Source organism: Lipotes vexillifer, unplaced genomic scaffold (genome assembly GCF_000442215.2).
Source record: "Lipotes vexillifer unplaced genomic scaffold, Lipotes_vexillifer_v1.1 scaffold755, whole genome shotgun sequence".
Taxonomy (NCBI): Eukaryota; Metazoa; Chordata; class Mammalia; order Artiodactyla; family Lipotidae; genus Lipotes; species Lipotes vexillifer.
In genome coordinates, this window is record NW_006797755.1 from 2,723,436 (window position 1) to 2,744,279 (window position 20,844).

General features: G+C 38.0%; 1 protein-coding gene across 2 annotated transcripts in view; it reads right to left on the reverse strand.

Annotated features, from left to right (window-relative positions):
• The window catches only part of LRBA (LPS responsive beige-like anchor protein), a 777,508-nt gene that overhangs the window by 679,800 nt on the left and 76,864 nt on the right, over positions 1-20,844 (reverse strand). For both annotated transcript variants that reach the window (XM_007469901.1, XM_007469902.1), the window contains 3 exons: positions 15,231-15,462; positions 14,912-15,012; positions 1,659-1,754 (listed from right to left, as the gene is read on the reverse strand). In XM_007469901.1, coding sequence (XP_007469963.1) covers positions 1,659-1,754; positions 14,912-15,012; positions 15,231-15,462 — 429 coding nt within the window. The remainder of the gene's footprint in view (positions 1-1,658; positions 1,755-14,911; positions 15,013-15,230; positions 15,463-20,844) is intronic.

Consider the following 20,844-nt stretch of genomic DNA (forward strand, 5'->3'; position numbering starts at 1 on the left):
TCTCTCTCTCTCTCTCTCTCTCTCCCTCCCTCCCTCCCTCCCTCCCTCCCTCTCTCTCTCTCTCTTTCTTTCTTCACTTGGTCCTCGTTGCTGCACACGGGCTTTCTCTAGTTGCAGCAAGCAGGGACTACTCTTCGTTGTGGTGCGCGGGCTTCTTATCGCAGTGTCTTCTCTTGTTGCAGAGTCCAGGCTACAGGCGTGCGGGTTTGGTGGTTGTGGCACATGGGCTCAGTAGCTGTGGCTTGCAGGCTCTAGAGAGCAGGCTCAGTAGTTGTGGCACACGGGCTTAGCTGCTCTGCAGCATGTGGGATCTTCCCACACCAGGGCTCGAACCTGTGTCACCTGGTAGGCAGATTCTTAACCACTGCGCCACCAGGGAAGTCCCAAGAATACTTTTTTATGTTGGAGACAAACGATAAGCTCAATGCCAACAGAGTACAATTATTCTAGAAAGCTTCAAATCTAAAATGGTTATTAAGGAAAAATTATAAAGAAAAAAATAATATGAGCAATAAAACTTTCCAAAGAAAACTGTGTATTTTGTGTGAAGCATTCAAATATCACAAATATCCTTTCAAAACACACTCTTCTTCCTGCAGGTATTGCCTGGCTACATAGGGGCCACAAGCAAGTAGGATATTATGAGAACAAAAGTAAAAAATGAATAAAAGGTAACCTCAGAAGAAGAATAGGCTGAAATATCTTCAAAAAATGTATGCTTGTAACAGGCACACCAATGTCATAATGAGGTAAAAAAGCTTCCATAAATAATACATATACATTATATAATGTAATCCTATAATATTTTGAAACATTACAGATATTACTGCCATACATAACTGTCTTCTTTATAAACTGATTAACAGATTACAAGAATGCTGAGATTGATATTATATGGAAATACACAGGTTAGAAAAACTTGCCTAGAAAGTTTCCAAGAGTAACTCTCAGGTACAAAAGAAACAGGAATCAGGAAATGGAAGGCTAAAGAAAGATCTTCAGAAAGATAAAACTGAAAGTGTTACACATAAATTTCTTTTTTTTTTTAACATCTTTATGGAGTATAATTGCTTTACAATGGTGTGTTAGTTTCTGCTGTATAACAAAGTGAATCAGCTATACATATACATATATCTCCATATCTCCTCCCTCTTGCGTCTCCCTCCCACCCTCCCTATCCCACCCCTCTAGGTGGTCACAAAGCACGGAGCTGATCTCCCTGTGCTATGTGGCTGCTTCCCACTAGCTAGCTATTTTATATTTGGTAGTGTATATATGTCCATGCCACTCTCTCACTTCGTCCCAACTTACCCTTCCCCCTCCCCGTGTCCTCAAGTCCATAAATTTCTATTTGAGAATGCAAAGATAAAATTCATAAGACAAAATGGCTTATGTTGAAAAGAATTGGGTTCTTATTCCACTGAGGCCCCAAGGGGTGAGTGGACAGCTTTCTTATCTTCTTAGAGCCTCTATTTCTTCACCTCTAAAACAGTCAGGAAAAAGTAACATGCACAATTGCTGTAAAGATTAAGTTAGGCTGTGCAAAGAAGTTTCTACCTAACACAGAACCTGTCAGGAGTGTTTACAGGGCCATACTTTCAGGAAGCAAAAGGAAGAAAAAAGAACTTCAAGTGATTTCCTCGTTAAGATTTACTTACTGCAGCCATCTTTCCTGGAAAGTTGAAAAAGGCATCCGGACCATACTTCTGTGGCATGTGCTTTAACACAGACAGCAACTTTCCAGCATGTGGAGGCTATGAAAATAATCAACAATTCATTAACCACATTATTCACCATAAAACAAAAATACCTACTTTTAGTACAGACATACTTTAATATACCCCCAAATAACTAAATAATTCTTTAAGCTAAAAAGCATATAAAATAACCTCCTTAAAGGAAGGTTATTTTCAACTACCTTAAAGAAATAAACAATGCACTCTATGCCATTGTTTTTTATGAGGCGTTGGATAAATATGAGCCAACAGCATTTGACACATAACTCTTCTCCACACTACAGCAAAAACGACCTTTTAAAATTACAAATTACATCAACCCACTACCCATCCCTTTTTAAAGCACTTTTTAATTTCACCAAAAACTAATGCTTACCAAGTCCCACTGTTAAAGGCACTTTAGAAACAATAAAATATTTTAGCCTCATAACCACACTAGGGGTTATTTTCACTCCATTTTGCAAAGGAGGAATCTGAGTCAGAGGAACATGTCCAAGGTCATACAGGTAGTAAGTGACAAGGATAGGATAAGAATTCAGTCTGACTCCAGAGTCCATGCTTTTAATTACTACACTTTCACTGTTACATTATTCTATCTCTCCTATAGCTTCCCACTGTCTTTAAAATAAAGACCAAAATCCCTAACATGGCCCACAGATAGTTTACATATCTCCTTAACCTCTTTTGCCTCTCTCTGCACTCTATCTACAATGCCTTCTCTGTCTTCTTCCCATAATAGGGCCTGAGCACAAGCTATTCCTTCTGCTTAAAATGTTCTCACTAGGCCTATTCCCCCCTCCCCAGCCTCCTCCACCTTAACTAAATAAATCTTACCCAGCCATTGAAGTTCATCTTAATGATCACTTCTCAGGGCAGTCTTCCCTGACCTCTGAGAATGGATCAAATCTCCCTATCACATTTCATTCTACAATATATCTCTACTATACAGCATGTATAAAAGTTGTAACATTACATTTAATTGATTAATGCCTCTTTGACCCACAAGTCTCCTCTAATACATTAAACAACCAACAACTAAAACGAAAAGGCACATTTACATTTAGGAAAAGCAAAGGACAAATATACCTTATCATTTCACTCAGTTTAGAAAGTGTAGTACATTCCTCTTAAAAGTTAAAAGTTCAAAACAGTGTCAAACTACAAGTGAAATCACTGGCTTGCCTTCATCTTATCTGGTAGCTGCTCTAAATTATCATTAATAACTATCTAAAAGAGTTTGGCAATCTTTTTCCTAAATGTTAAGTGGAAAGCTTCATTCGTAAGTGATCAAGAAAGTTTCAATTAACCACACTGTTCAATTATAAAAGTGTAATAACAAGTTATTACAATCACAATGATGTTCTAAAATAAATTCTAAAATGAAATCACCAAAAATAATATGCAGTCAAAAATAAAAATATAACTTTGTAGCATTTCTAGAGAAATCAATCCTCAAAATTTCCTTTTCTATAAACCAATCAAAAAGCATACATTAAGACAAACGCTTAATCCACAGATACTGCTAAGGGACTGTATACTAAGAAAGCCTTTCAGAAAATAATTCAAGAGTCTTTAAAAATGTTCACCCATTGATACACTATTTCCACATATAAAAATATGTGCTAAAGCAATAATCAAAAAAGCAGACACAGATTTAGATACAGGGATTTTTCACTGCACTGATATGATAGCAAAAGCTACATAAGCTCTGAGCAAGGCCCTGCTCTTGTTTTATTAATAGTTCATTATTTTTTTCCCTCCCATAAGCAGCTCCATTAACATGCTTAATCTTTTTATATGTGTTCCTTTAAAAATGTGTTTCTGTGTGCCTATACTTAAAATTTGAATGATGTTGGGTTAGATATATCATTCTATTTCTTACTTTCGTCCTGCTTTTTGGTATCTATTCTTATTACTCTGTTCATTGATTCTAACTGCTTATATAATAATCTATTCTATGCATCCTATACATTTTACCTATCTATTCTCCTAAAGATAAACACAGGTTGACAATTCACTGTCATCAAAAATAATGCTTCAGTGAACATCCTCATACATATTTCCTTACTATGTGAGAATTTCTTGGAACATGCACTCAAGAGCAAACTACTAATTCACTGGATATGGGTATAATTTAAGTGACTAACTAGTACTAGATTACTCTTGAAGTTGGCTCCACTGGTGCTCATTCCAACCAGTAGCACACAGCTTTAAAATAACTCTATCTCTCCAATTATACTTGCTATTATCCAACTCTATAACTCTTAATGCTAATGACGTAAGGTGACATATCAATACTGCTTTCATTTGAACATCTCTAATTATTAGTGATTGAGTGTTTATTTGATTATGGGATTTCTCTCTCTGTAAATAGATATCTGTTCATATCCTTTCCTATTTTCTTATAGTTTTCTATATTCACCAATATAACAAAAAATGTTTTAATTACATATTCAGAATACATAAATTATTTGAATATAAATCAAAACCAAAATCAAACCAGTTTACTTCTTCTTCTGGACATGACACAGTAACAGGACCTATACTTTCCAACTCATCATAATCAACTTGAAAACTGGACAAAATGTATGAAACTAAAACTGTTTTCATACTAGCTCAAGACTGTGATCCTTGAGAAAGGGAAACAAAATGAGGCATGAGATTACCCAGACTTTCTACCTACAGTCAATTTCCTTATCACATATCATTGCACAGGGAGAAGAAAACCAAATAGAACTTGAAATTCTCATTGAGTTGATGAGGCAGAAATTAGAGGATGGGTAGTCTGAGGTGGACAGAAACTTCAGGGCAGAGTACTACAGAGACAGGACCTATGCAGAGAAGAAACTCCAGAAATCTACACTGACCCTTTGGCATAATACCAAACTGTTCATTTCTACCTTAAAACTCAATAAGGTGGGGTAGCCAAGATTTTGACAGCCATCAGTCAAAGAGTTCCCAGAGCAAACATAGAGCCAGGAATTGCTGAGACCCTACTAGGCACTATGGAGAGACCACAGTCTTGCTTGCCTCATGTCTGAGACTTAGGGTCATTCACAGAGACCCTAGAAAAGTCAGGCCAGAATAAGGCTGCCCTAATAAAAATAAGCCCTAGAGTAACAGCCTAGATTTGCTGACCAAAAAAACTTTTAAACTAGCCTGAAAGAATAAAGTTAATCCACAAGCAACTTACCTGCATGCAAAAACAGTCTAACAATCTTAAAAGAACTGTGACAGAATCCAGCACTCAACAGGGAATAACTCACTATGACTAACATCACTATGTCTAAAATCACTAGTACAAAACAGGAAAACAGGGCTTCCCTGGTGGTGGTTGAGAGTCCACATGCCGATGCAGGGGACGCGAGTTCGTGCCCCAGCCTGGGAAGATCCCACATGCAGTGGAGCAGCTGGGCCCGTGAGCCATGGCCACTGAGCCTGCGCGTCCGGAGCCTGTGCTCCGCAACAGGAGAGGCCACGACAGTGATAGGACCGAGTACCACAAAAAAAAAAACAACAACAACAACAACAAACCGTAAAATATGACCTACAAGTAAAAGCAGAATGAGTGAGCAAAAAACTGATCTAGCAAATGACAGAGATGACAGAATTAGTGGACGAGAACATTAAAGCAACTATTAATATGCTGCATATTCTCAATGATTTAAAGGAAAACAAGAATGAGGGAACAAATGAAAGATATTAAAAAGAACCAAACAGAATTGACAGAGATTAAAAGTATCTGAAATCTGAAAATTTTAATGGCTGTTAACACATTACAGAAGAAAAGATCAACTGCCTTAAAAATATAGCAATAAAAGCAATCTAAAATGAAGCACAGGAACTTCCCTGCTGGCACAGTGTTTAAGAATCCGCCTGCCAATGCAGGGGACATGGGTTCGAGCCCTGGTCCAGGAAGATCCCACATGCTATGGAGCAACTAAGCCCATGAGCCACAACTACTGAAACCCAACGCGCCTAAAGCCTGTGCTCCACAACAAGAGAAGCCACTGCAATGAGAAGCCTGTGCACTGCCACAAAGAGTAGCTCCCACTCACCACAACTAGAGAAAGCCCGGGCGCAGCAACCAAGACCCAATGCAGCCAATAAATAAATAAATAAATAAATTTATTTAAAAATCAACAAAATAAAATGAAGCACAAAGAGAAAAGACTAAAAAAAATGTTAACAGATCTCAGTGACCTAAGGAGCACTACCAAGAAGATTAAAAAACATGTAACTAGTCCCAGAAGGAGGGGGAGAGGGACAAAAAATTGATATTTGAAGAAATAATTATCAAAATGTTCCCAAATTTGATGAAAATTATAAGCCCACAGATGCAAGAACCCCTAATAAGGATAAATACAAGGTAAACCACACCAAGAAACATAATAAAATCACTGCAAACCTTAAAAGCAGGCAGAGAACTAGAGCTCAATACAAAGAAGCTAAACAGTACAATCATTTTAATACAATAAATTAGAGTGTACAATTGTAGAGCAGAAATTTAGATATACTTAAACAGAGGCACATTAAGGATCAGCTGGCTGAGTAGTTGCTGCAAGCAATGATTTCTAAAGAGCTCTAAAACAAGCCTAGAAATGCAACAAAAACGGAGAAAATATTTACTAGTATTCCTCTAAGGCATAAGTAACTAAAGAGTAGGAAGTAACAGTTTGATAAGGCACCTAGAGTTCAAACTCAGTTGACCACTACCACCCAGTGCAAAGGACCAGGAAATTGCATCTAAAGAGGGCGGAGCCAATTAACCACAGCACTTTTGTTCAGTGAGTGGGTTATTCAAGTTTACACTACTCAGACTGATACAAAGAGAAGCTAGATGCTGCTACCCAATATTTTTATTTCTCTGTCCTTACCTTTTTCCTCTAATTTAATGTTGAATTTTTATGTTGAATTTTAAAATGTTGAAATTTTTAAAAAATAAAAATTATTTAAAACATTTGAGGAAGGACCAAATTACCAACCTGCCTGGAACACCCAGTTCTCTTCGTCCACACCTGTGTCAGGTGATGGCAAAAGTAGCTGTAGGGCGGGGGGGAGGGAGAGAAGGAAGATGGTGGAAGAGTAAGACGCGGAGATCACCTTCCTCCCCACAGATACACCAGAAATACTTCTACACATGGAACAACTCCTAAACAACACCTACTGAACGCTGGCAGAGGTCCTCAGACCTCGAAAAAGGCAAGAAACTCCCCCACGTAGCTGGGTAGGGCAAAAGAAAAAAGAATAAACAGAGACAAAAGAACAGGGACAGGACCTGCACCAGTGGGAGGGAGATGTGAAGGAGGAAAGGTTTCCACACACTATAAGCCCCTTCGCGGGTGAAGACTGCGGGCAGGGGACGGGGGAAAGCTTTGGAGCAGCGTAGGAGAGTGCAGCAACAGGGGTGCGGAGGGCAAAGCAGAGTGATTCCTGCACAAAGGATCGGTGCCGACCAGCACACACCAGCCCGAGAGGCTTCTCTGCTCACCCGCCGGGGCGGGAGGGGGCTGGGAGCTGAGGCTCGGGCTTCGGTCAGAGCACACGGAGAGGCCTGGGATTGGCGGCAGGAACACAACCTGCAGGGGGTTAGTGCACCACAGCTAGCCAGGAGGGAGTACAGGGAAAAGTCTGGACCTGCCGAAGAGCCAAGAGACGTTTTCTTCTCTCTTTGTTTCCTGGTGCGCGAGGAGAGGGGATTAAGAACGCTGCTTAAAGGACCTCCAAAGACAGGCATGAGCGGCGGCTAAAAGCACGGACCCCAGAGATGGGCATGAGACGCTAAGGCTGCTGCTGCCGCCCCCAAGAAGCCTGTGTGCAAGCACAGGTCACTCTCCACACCTCCCTTCCGGGGAGCCTGTGCAGCCCGCCACAGCCAGGGTCCCAGGATCCAGGGACAACATCCCCAGGAGAACGCACAGCGCACCTCAGGCTGGTGCAACATCCCGCTGGCCTCTGCCGCCGCAGGCTCGCCCCACATCCGCACCGCTCCCTCTCCCCGGCCTGAGTGAGCCAGAGTCCCCAAAGCAGCTGCTCCTTTAACCCCGTGCTGTCTGAGCAAAGAAGAGATGCCCTCCTGCGAACTACACGCAGAGGCGGGGCCAAATCCAAAACTGAGCCCCGGGAGCTGTGCGACAAAGAAGAGAAACGGAAAACTCTCCCACCAGCCTCAGAAGCAGCAGATTAAAGCTCCACAATCAACTTGATGTACCCTGCACCTGTGGAATATATGAATAGACAACAAATCATCCAAACTTGAGGAGGTGGACTTTGAGAGAAAGATTTATTATTTTTTCCCCTTTTCCTCTTTCTGTGAGTGTGTATGTGTATGCTTCTGTGTGAGATTTTGTCTCTATACCTTTGCTTTCACCATTTCTCCTAGGGTTCTTTGCGTCCTATTTTTTTCTTGTAAAAAAATTTTTTTTCTTAATAATTACTTTTTATTTTAATAACTTTATTTTATGTTACTTTATTTTATTTTATCCTCTTTAATTCTTTCTTTTTCTTTCTTTCTACCTTTATTCCCTTTTATTCTGAGCTATGTGAATGAAAGGCTCTTGGTGCTGCAGCCAGGAGTCAGCGCTGTGCCTCTGAGGTGGGAGAACCAACTTCAGGACACAGGTCCACAAGAGACCTCCCAGCTCCACATAATATCAAACGGCGAAAATCTCCCAGAGATTTCCATCTCAACGCTAAGACCCAGCTCCACTCAACAACCAGCAAGCTACAGTGCTGGACACCCTATGCCAAACAACTAGCAAGACACGAACACAACCACACCCATTAGCAGAGAGGCTGCCTAAAATCATAATAAGTCCACAGACACCCCAAAACACACCACCAGACGTGGACCTGCCCACCAGAAAGACAAGATCCAGCCTCATCCACCGGAACACAGGCACGAGTCACCTCCACCAGGAAGCCTACACAACCCACTGAACCAACCTTAGCCACTGGGGACAGACACCAAAAACAATGGGAACTATGAAGCTGCAGGCTGCAAAAAGGAGACCCCAAACACAGTAAGATAAGAAAAATGAGAAGACAGAAAAACACACAGCAGATGAAGAAGCAAAACAAAACGACACCAGACCTAACAAATGAAGAGGAAATAGGCAGTCTACCTGAAAAAGAATTCAGAATAATGAAAGTAAAGATGATCCAAAATCTTGGAAATAGAATAGACAAAATGCAAGAAACATTTAACAAGGACCTAGAAGGACTAAAGATGAAACAAGCAACGATGAACAACACAATAAATGAAATTAAAAATACTCTAGATGGGATCAATAGCAGAATAACTGAGGCAGAAGAACTGATAAGTGATCTGGAACATAAAATAGTGGAAATAACTGCAGAGCAGAATAAAGAAAAAAGAATGAGAAGAACTGAGGACAGTCTCAGAGACCTCTGGGACAACATTAAACAAACCAACATTTGAATTATAGGGGTTCCAGAAGAAAATGAGAAAAAGAAAGGGACTGAGAAAATATTTGAAGAGATTATAGTTGAAAACTTCCCTAATATGGGAAAGGAAATAGTTAATCAAGTCCAGGAAGCAGAGAGTCCCATACAGGATAAATCCAAGGAGAAACACACCAAGACACACATTAATCAAACTGTCAAAAATTAAATACAAAGAAAACATATTAACAGCAGCAAGAGAAAAACAACAAATAACACACAAGAGAATCCCCATAAGGTTAACAGCTGATCTTTCAGCAGAAACTCTGCAAGCCAGAAGGAACTGGCAGGACATATTTAAAGTGATGAAAGAGAGAAACCTACAGCCAATATTACTCTACCCAGCAAGGATCTCATTCAGATTTCATGGAGAAATTAAAACATTTACAGACAAGCAAAAGCTGAGAAAGTTCAGCACCACCAAACCAGCTTTACAACAAATGCTAAAGGAACTTCTCTAGGCAAGAAACACAAGTGAAGGAAAAGACCTACAATAACAAAACCAAAACAATTAAGAAAATGTGAATAGGAACATACGTATCGATAATTACCTTAAATGTAAATGCATTAAATGCTCCCACCAAAAGACACAGACTGGCTGAATGGATACAAAAACAAAACCCATATATATGCTGTCTACAAAAGACCCACTTCAGACCTAGACACACATACAAACTGAAAGTAAGGGGATGGAAAAAGATATTCCCTGCAAATGGAAACCAAAAGAAAGCTAGAGTAGCAATTCTCATATCAGACAAAATAGACTTTAAAATAAAGACTATTAGAAGAGGCAAAGAAGGACACTACATAATGATCAAGGGATCAATCCAAGAAGAAGATATAACAATTGTAAATATTTATGAACCAAAAATAGGAGCACCTCAATACATCAGGAAAATGCTAACAGCCATAAAAGGGGAAATCAACAGTAACACATTCATAGTAGGGGCCTTTAACACCCCCTTTCACCAATGGACAGAGCATCCAAAATGAAAATAAATAAGGAAACACAAGCTTTAAATGACACATTAAACAAGATGGACTTAATTGATATTTATAGGACATTCCATCCAAAAACAACAGAGTACACATTTTTCTCAAGTGCTCATGGAATATTCTCTAGGATAGATCATATCTTGGGTCACAAATCAAGCCTTGGTAAATTTAAGAAAATTGAAATTGTATTGAGTATCTTTTCCAACCACAACACTATGACACTAGATATCAATTACGGGAAAAGATCTGTAAAAAATACAAACACATGGAGTCTAAACAATACACTACTTAATAACGAAGTGATTATTGAAGAAATCAAAGAGGAAATCAAAAAATACCTAGAAACAAATGACAATGGAGACACGACGACCCAAAACCTATGGGATGCAGCAAAAGCAGTTCTAATAGGAAGTTTATAGCAATACAATTCTACCTTAAGAAACAGGAAACATCTCGAATAAACAACCTAACCTTACACGTAAAGCAATTAGAGAAAGAAGAACAAAAAACACCCGAAGTTAGCAGAAGGAAAGAAATCATAAAGATGAGATCAGAAATAAATGAAAAAGAAATGAAGGAAACGATAGCAAAGATCAATAAAACTAAAAGCTAGTTCTTTGAGAAGATAAACAAAATTGATAAAACATTAGCTAGACTCATCAAGAAAAAAAGGGAGAAGACTCAAATCAATTGAATTACAAATGAAAAAAGAGAAGTAACAACTGACACTGCAGAAATACAAAAGATCATGAGAGATTACTACAAGCAACTCTATGCCAATAAAATGGACAACCTGGAAGAAATGGAAATGCACAACATGCCAAGACTGAATCAGGAAGAAATAGAAAATATGAACAGACCAAACACAAGCACTGAAATTGAAACTGTGATTAAAAATCTTCCAACAAACAAACGCCCAGGACCAGATGGATTCACAGGCGAATTCTATCAAACATTTATAGAAGAGATAACATCTATCCTTCTCAAACTGTCCCAAAATACAGCAGAGGAAGGAACACTCCCAAACTCATTCTACGAGGCCACCATCACCCTGATACCAAAACCAAACAAAGATGTCACAAAGAAACAAAACTACACACCAATATCACTGATGAACATAGATGCAAAAATCCTCAACAAAATACTAGCAAACAGAATCCAACAGCACATTAAAAGGATCATACACCATGATCAAGTGGGGTTTATTCCAGAAATGTAAGGATTCTGCAATGTAGGCAAATCAATCAGCATGATACACCATATTAACAAATTGAAGGAGAAAAACCACTTGATCATCTCAATAGATGCAGAGAAAGCTTTCGACAAAATTCAACACCCATTTATGATAAAAACCCTGCAGAAAGTAGGCATAGAGGGAACTTTCCTCAACATAATAAAGGCCATATATGACAAATGCACAGCCAACATCATACTCAATGGTGAAAAACTGAAAGCATTTCCACTAAGATCAGGAACAAGACAAGGTTGTCCACTCTCATCAGTATTATTCAACATCGTTTTGGAAGTTTTAGACACAGCAAAGAAGAAAAGGAAATAAAAGGAATCCAAATAGGAAAAGAAGAAGTAAAGCTGTCACTGTTTGCAGATGACATGATACTATACATAGAGAATCCTAAGGATGCTACCAGAAAACTACTAGAGCTAATCAATGAATTTTGGAAAGTAGCAGGATACAAAATGAATGCACAGATATCTCTTGCATTCCTATACACTAATGATGAAAAATCTGAAAGTGAAATCAAGAAAACACTCCCATTTACCATCACAACAAAAGGAATAAAATATCTAGGAATAAACCTACCTAAGGAGACAAAAGACCTGTATGCAGAAAATTATAAGACATTGATGAAAGAAATTAAAGATCATACAAATAGATGGAGAGATATACCATGTTCTTGGATTGGAAGAATCAACATTGTGAAAATGACTCTACTACCCAAAGCAATCTATAGATTCAATGCAATCCCTATCAAGCTACCACTGGCATTTTTCACAGAACTAGAACAAAAAATTTCACAATTTGTATGGAAACACAAAAGACCCCAAATATCCCAAGCAATCTTGAGAACGAAAAACGGAGCTGGAGGAATCAGGCTCCCTGACTTCAGACTACACTACAAAGCTACAGTAATCAAGACAGTATGGTACTGGCACAAAAACAGAAAGATAGATCAATGCAACAGGATAGAAAGCCCAGAGATAAACGCACACACATATGGTCACCTTATCTTTGATAAAGTAGGCAGGACTGTACAGTGGATAAAGGACAGCCTCTTTAATAAGTGGTGCTGGGAAAATTGGAGAGGTACATGTAAAAGTATGAGATTAGAACACTCCCTAACACCATATACAAAAATAAGCTCAAAATGGATTAAAGACCTAAATGTAAGGCCAGACACTATCAAACTCTTAGAGGAAAACATAGGCAGAACACTCTATGACATAAATCACAGCAAGATCCTTTTTGACCCACCTCCTAGAAAAATGGAACTAAAAACAAAAATAAACAAATGGGACCTAATGAAACTTAAAAGCTTTTGCACAGCAAAGGAAACCATAAACAAGACCAAAAGACAACCCTCAGAGTGGGAGAAAATATTTGAAAATGAAGCAACTGACAAAGGATTAATCTCCAAATTTTATAAGCAGTTCATGTAGCTCAATAACAAATAAACAAACAACCCAATCCAAAACTGGGCAGAAGACCTAAATAGACATTTCTCCACAGAAGACATACAGATCGCCAACAAACACATGAAAGAATGCTCAACATCATTAATCATTAGAGAAATGCAAATCAAAACTACAATGAGGCATCACCTCACACCAGTCAGAATAGACAACATCAAAAAGTCTACAAACAATAAATGCTGGAGAGGGTGTGGAGAAAAGGGACCCCTCTTGCACTGTTGGTGGGAATGTTAAATGATCCAGCCACTATGGAGAACAGTATGGAGGTTCCTTAAAAAACTAAAAATAGAACTACCATATGACCCAGAAATCCCACTGCTGGGCATATACCCTGAGAAAACCATAATTCAAAAAGAGTCATGTACCACAATGTTCATGGCAGCTCTATTTACAATAGCCAGGACATGGAAACAACCTAAGTGTCCATCGACATATGAATGGATAAAGAAGATGTGGCACATATATACAATGGAATATTACTCAGCCATAAAAAGAAACGAAATTGAGCTATTTGTAATGAGGTGGATAGATCTATAGTCTGTCATACAGAGTGAAGTAAGTCAGAAAGAGAGAAACAAATACCGTATGCTAACACATATATACGGAATTTAAGAAAAAAAACGACATGAGGAACCTAGGGGTAAGACAGGAATAAAGACACAGACCTACTAGAGCATGGACTTGAGGATATAGGGAGGGGGAAGGGTAAGCTGTGACAAAGCGAGAGAGAGGTATGGACATATATACACTACCAAACGTAAGGTAGATAGCTAGTGGGAAGCAGCCACATAGCACAGGGAGATCAGCTCGGTGCTTTGTGACCGCCTGGAGGAGAGGGATAGGGAGGGTGTGAGGGAGGGAGACGCAAGAGGGAAGAGATATGGGAACATATGTATATGTATAACTGATTCACTTTGTTATAAAGCAGAAACTAATACACCATTGTAAAGCAATTATACTCCAATAAGGATGTAAAAAAAAAAAGTACAATGAGATATCATCTCACACCGGTCAGAATAGCCATCATCAAAAAATCTAGAAACAATAAATGCTGGAGAGGGTGTCGAGAAAAGGTAACACTCTTGCACTGCTGGTGGGAATGTGTCTTGGTACAGCCACTATGGAGAACAGTATGGAGGTTCCTTAAAAAACTACAAATAGAACTACCATATGACCCAGAAATCCCACTATTGGGCATATACCCTGGGGAAACCATAATTCAAAAAGAGTCATGTACCAAAATGTTCATTGCAGCTCTATTTACAATAGCCCGGAGATAGAAACAACCTAAGTGTCCATCATCAGATGAATGGATAAACAAGATGTGGCACATATATACAATGGAATATTACTCAGCCATAAAAAGAAATGAAATTGAGTTATTTGTAGTGAGATGGATGGACCTAGAGTCTGTCATACAGAGTGAAGTAAGTCAGAAAGACAAATACCGTATGCTAACTCATATATATGGAATTTAAGAAAAAAAAATGTCATGAAGAACCTAGGGCTAAGACGGGAATAAAGACACAGACCTACTAGAGAATGGACTTGAGGATATGGGGAGGGGGAAGGGTAAGCTGTGACAAAGTGAGAGAATGGCATGGACGTATATACACTACCAAACGTAAAATAGCTAGCTAGTGGGAAGCAGCCACATAGCACAGGGAGATCAGCTCGGTGCTCTGTGACCACCTGGATGGGTGGGAAAGGGAGGGTGGGAGGGACGGAGACGCAAGAGGGAGGAGATATGGGAACATATGTATATGTATAAAGGATTTACTTTGTTATAAAGCAGAAACTAACACACCGTTGTAAAGCAATTATAGTCCAATAAAAATGTAAAAAAAAAAAAAAGTAGCTGTAGAGGGCTAAATGCTATTCTAACTGATCTCTCCCCCTCAATTTGACATTTACCCCCTGTGCAACAATATCAGTTTCTTAAAAGCTACTAATTTGTTTGGGGAGGGGAATAGTTTCAAATATCAGAGAGTATTTAAGCTTACCCATTGTCCTTTATCTCCTTGAAGTTTACTGAAGAACAGCTTTAGTTCTCGAACTGTCAAATTGTAGCTAGCCAGCACTCCCAACATGTCAACTAGAAGATCTGGAAACAAATAAAGCAAAAAATAAAATAATAAAGCTACTTATATTTCTTGAAAGATTAAAATATATGGTGCTTACTTAACAGTTTAGACACTAAAGTTCCAGGTACATGTTAGATGCTCAATATTTATTTTAATAAATATTATTAAATAAGAAAAATAGAGTACTTAAGAATCAAACTTCATTTCTTCACAACCATTGTATTATGCAAAGTCATACCTGCTATCATACTGTCAACTTTTTCAATTTTCCCAAGCACTTTCTCCACAAGGCCTACTTCAGTGCAGACCTGAAGATTTCGTATGCTTTTCTTCAGAATGGCTGTAAACATGCTCCAGACTTCTGCTTGGCAAGTAATATCACATTTCTCTAATAGGTCCACCATGCAGATGATACTCTCACCTTCTTTAATAATGAAATTCATTTCTAAATCAAATTGCCCTCCTACCAACTTCCAGGGGCAGGGGGAAGGAGGGAAAAAAAAAAAAAGAAAACATTAAAAGCATTAGTACTTCTTCAATATAACTAGAGTGCACTCCTAAGCTTTAGATTCACAGTAACTATCCATATACATTCTCCTCTTCCCTGGTAGTCTAGTGATTAGGATTCAGTGCTCCCATACACACTCTTCTCTACCCCCTACAACAATAAAATGATCTTTAATACATACACACACACATACACACACACACACACACACACACACACACACACACACACACACAGTTCTAAAAAAATAAAGCTTCTAAAGAAATCTTCAAGTTAATATAGCACAAAGTCAAGCGAGACTTAGAATATAAAAATGGAAGTATTTTCAACAAATGGAGGATGTTTAGGTAAATCACTACCACTGCCCTGATACTAATAAAGATCTAACTTAGCTCTATAATTGCTTCTAATTCAATGTTTCATTTATGAATTAGGTAATCTGTGAGGTACTCACAGCAACCTAAATGTCCTTTGCTACTTATACATGTATGAGCTCACAGCAAAAATGAAAAGCTGAAAGAGGCTTAGAGTGGACACAAAACATGTAATTTTTACTTGTCAAATTCTTGGTTTATTACACCTATCCACTTTGATCCCCCCCTGTCAATAATCAGGATAACTCAAACTTAGTCACACACTCAGTCAGTAATCAAGAAAATTTATTTCATTGATATTGCTATCAGAAAACCCACCCAGAGAAAGCTGTACTGACCTATTCCTACCCTGCCATCTCACCAATAGCATCCTCACAGAGGGAAAGTTTTTTAATTTTAACAAACCCCAACTGTTTAAAGGAATTAAAATACTTTTAGAATTACCTTTGCAGGCCTATCTTTTTAAACTAGATTTTTTTAAAGATCTCTGAAAGAACAGTTACATACATGATTCACCTACACTTCTGTCCTTCTGAATACACCTTCATTTTTCATTATGCTTTCCTAAACCTAAAAGGTAGGCAAGAATTAGGAGAAAGTGAATTGTACAAAACAAAATCCAACAGCTCATAAAAGAATAGGGACTACCTTGGTGACGCAGCAGTTAGGACTCCATGCTCCCAATACAGGGGACCCAGGTTCGATCCCTGGTCAGGGAACTAGATCCCACATGCATGCTGCAACTAAAAGTTCACATGCCACAACTAAGGAGGCCGCCTGCCACAACTAAGGAGCTCATCTGCCACAACTAAGGAGCCCATGAGCCGCAACTAAGGGGCCTGCCAGCTGCAACTAAAGGAGCCCATGAGCCGCAACTAAGGAGCCAATCTCCCACAACTAAGACCAGGCACAACCAAACAATTTTTTTTAAAAAAAGAATAATAGACATGACCACGTAGAGTTTACTTCAGAAAAGCAAAGATGGTACAGAACTAGGAAATCAATTAAAACTCCTTGCAGCCAGGGACTGATATGCGTCCCAGGTTCTGTCAAAGATACACACTGGCATGAGAAAGAAAAAATGGAAAAATGAAAAACAGGAGGCAGTATATGCATGCAGGGAGATACGAATTCCTAGCAAGCACAGTCATAAAGGCTTTTGGGTTTTCTAGGAAAGCTCTGGAAGAGATTTTAGTGTACAATTCTTTGCATAATCAGTAACATGCAGCATAAGGAGATGACAGATGGGTTTCTGCTAAAAGAGTCCCTTGGTGTGATTGGGCCAATTCTCCTAGCTACATGGTCCTGGCTATGAAGTATACGTGCTTGGTTCCCTAAGTGCTTTCCAAAATTCTGTAAGCTACATAAGAAGTGTAATAGAGATATTTTTTTTGATTTTGTGATTATTTGTGACTCTTTTTTGCTTGTTTTGTCTTTAACTTTTTATTCTGAAATAATTCAGACATTCAAAAATTGCAAAATAGTATACAGTTCCTGTATACCCTTTAACCAGCTTCCCCTAATGTGAATATATTACATCATCATAATACAGTCATTAAAACCAGGTACAATACTACAGATCTTACTCAAATATTGACACTTGTCACACTAATGTCCTTTTTCTGATGCAGGATCAGCATCCCCTTAGTCTTCTCCAAACCGACACAGTGGCACAGGCATTCTTTGACTTTCATGAATTTGACACTTTTTAAGTGTATTTGTCAGTTATTTTATAGACTGTCTTCCAATCTGAACATTTCTTCATGTTTAAATTCAGGCTATGCATTTTTGGTAAAAATACCCCAGAAGTGATGTGTGTCCTTCTCAGTGTATCATTTCGGATGGTACCTGAAGTCAGTATGTCTCACTATTGGTGAAGTTAGCTTTGATCACCTGCTTAAGGAGGTGTCTGTCAAATTTTTTCCATTTTAAAGTTACTATCTTTCATTTTTAAATTATTAAGCATTCTTGTAAAGAATACTTTGAGACTATACAAATATCTTGTTTCTCATACTTTTTAGCGTCCATCGATGGATCTTACCTGCAACTGTAAATACTGTGGCATAGCTAAATGGTGGTTTTATATTTCCATCAAACTTTCTACATTTATTAATTTTAAAAGACTTCCTTTAATAATAAAATACACCCAAAAAGCCAGCATTATGTCCATATAGGAAAATTGGAATGATTCTCATGAAAGTCAGAAATAAGACTAGGATGCACTATCATTACTATCATTTGATATTATTCTGGAGATACAGAAGTCACATTTGGTCAAAAGGCAGCAACATGTATAAATAAATATCAGAACAGAGGACTTAAATTCCAATTATTTTCAGATGATATGGTATATATCTGAAAAATTGAAGAATTACTATAAATGACAAAATTATTTGGTAATGAAACTACTGATTACAGTTAACAATATGAATCAAGCTCAAAAGAATTATGCTAAATAGAAGCAAGCACAAATGACTACCTTAACAACTAGAAATTTATTCCACAGATATATTTAGGTAATGATGTTACATACAAGAACTTCATTTTAGCATTTTAATAGAAAATAGAAGAAACAATACCTCCCCCAAAAAAACACATTATAAAGTAAAGCTGTTTAACCATATAATGGAATATGATGCAGCCACTGAAAAATGAGGGAGCTCCATTTGACAGAAAAAGATCTCTAAAATACATTGTTTAGTTGAGAAAACTGAAGTGGAAAAAAGCATGATAGTGGGCTACAATTTGAGTGTAAAACATATACATACAGACATCTGCCTAAGAACAATACACAAGAAACTAAATAGTGATTGCCTCTGAAGAGGTAACTGAGCATCTGGGGAACAAGGGCCAGGGGAAAGTTTGTAGTATACATACACTTTTGGACATCCTCCACACAGATCTGAATAGGTCAAAAACCTACTTGCAGGACTTGCCTGGTGGCACAGTGCTTAAGAATCCGCCTGCCAATGCAGGGAACACGGGTTCAAGCCCTGGTCCAGGAAGATCCTACATACCACGGAGCAACTAACCCCGTGCACGACAACTACTGAGCCTGCACTCTAGAGCCCGTGTGCCACAACTACTGAGCCCGTGTGCTGCAGGTACTGAAGCCCGCGTGCCTAGAGCCTGAGCCCTGCAACAAGAGAAGCCACCTCATTGAGAAGCCCGCGCAACACAACAAAGAGTAGCCCCCACTCACCACAACTAGAGAAAGCCAGTGCGCAGCAACAAAGCCCCAATGCAGCCATAAATAAATTAATTAAATAAATAAATAAATTTATTATTTTAAAAAAACCTAGTTGCAACTAACTTACCTCACCTTCCCCTTAATATTACTTACATCAATCTTTCATTTTGATCTGTTTATTACCATCAGTAACCACCCTTCCAAGAAGCTGCAGAATTAATTTTTGAAAGTAATTTCCAAAAAACCTCCAAATATTTCACCAGATTTTAAATTGAGTTTATACTGTGAGAGCAGTATCCAGACAGGTGTTTCAAATATTTCTCCATTGCTTTATATATTATAAAATATGCCTTTCAAGGAGAAAATTGAGGACAGAAATTGTTACATACAAATATGTGGCATATTTGATATACTATATATATGCATATCTATTATACCTAAAAAGCATGCACAGGGTCTACAGTATGTCACATTAACCCTTTCTAATAGTTATTTGAAACTGATCAACCTTCAAAACACAAATTTGTTTACAATGACAGGGATCATAATCCAAGTCTAGGCACTGGCTTGTTATTATGTGAGCTGTAGTAATGGCTGTGCACAACAAAATGTAATCTTCCCAAATGTCACAGTAAATTATGAATATCTGAGCAGCCTAATGCACTTTACTAGCCATGAAATGTGAAAATGTAATCTTATTACCTTTTTTATGGTTGTATTTTTTTGAATAATGTAGCCTGGAAACTGATGTATAGTCTTTTTCTGCATTTTAGCATGATTTGGTCTCCTTTGCTATACAGAACGTTTTTCAAAACTCTCCATTTCAACATATTTTAGTCTTGGTCTGAACCTCATAAACAATTTATATAGCCACCTTCAGGGTGGCATAACATGCTTTCTATAGGTTATAGTTTAATGTACAAGATTATAGAAATTTTAAAGTATATTATTCAAAGAATCTAAATAAACCTTCACAAGTTTTGTATTAGGAGTTTAATTGGGCACAAAGATTATTTTCTTCACAACGGTTACATTAATAAAAGGCTTTAAGCTGAAATTAGTCATTAAAGCTAAGTCACTTGTATTTTCAAAAAACCAAGAATCAAATATAGACCAAAAATAATTATTTTCTCTTCAAAAGATTTATAAAACTGGAAAGACTATCATACATAGAAAATTCTAATACTTCAAAGTAAAGCTATGTTTTCCCTGGAAACTTGCTAAATTTTTCCTCAAAGATGTAGCAGGAGTATAGTATAGCAGAAACTGGACAGAGGACAATCGCAGCTTATGCCCCTAACTAGATATTTCCTGTATTTTGTCTAAGCCATTCAATTTTTGGTACTGTGCTACAGCAGCCGTAGCAAACTGATACACCTCTGTATTCCCTAGGGTTCATTTTTGATGTTGCCTACTAAATATCCCAGTAAGGGTTCATATAACTCTTTAAAAAGCCAGACCATGACCTAGAAACTCTGTTCAGCTTACCTCCTCCCAGCACCTTCATTTAATAGAGACAGCACTTCACTTTCCTTTCAGAAATAGTTCTGTAATTTGTTCTCAGTTTTTCAGAAATAAAAAATATATTGTTGAGGGACTTCCCTGGCAATCCAGTGGTTAAGACTCTGCATTTCCACTGCAGGGGCACAGGTTCAACCCCTGGTTGGGCAACTGACATCCCATGTGCCACATGGTGCAGCCAAAAAAAAAAAATATATATATATATATATATATATATATATATATATATATATATATATATATATATATATCTGAGAAC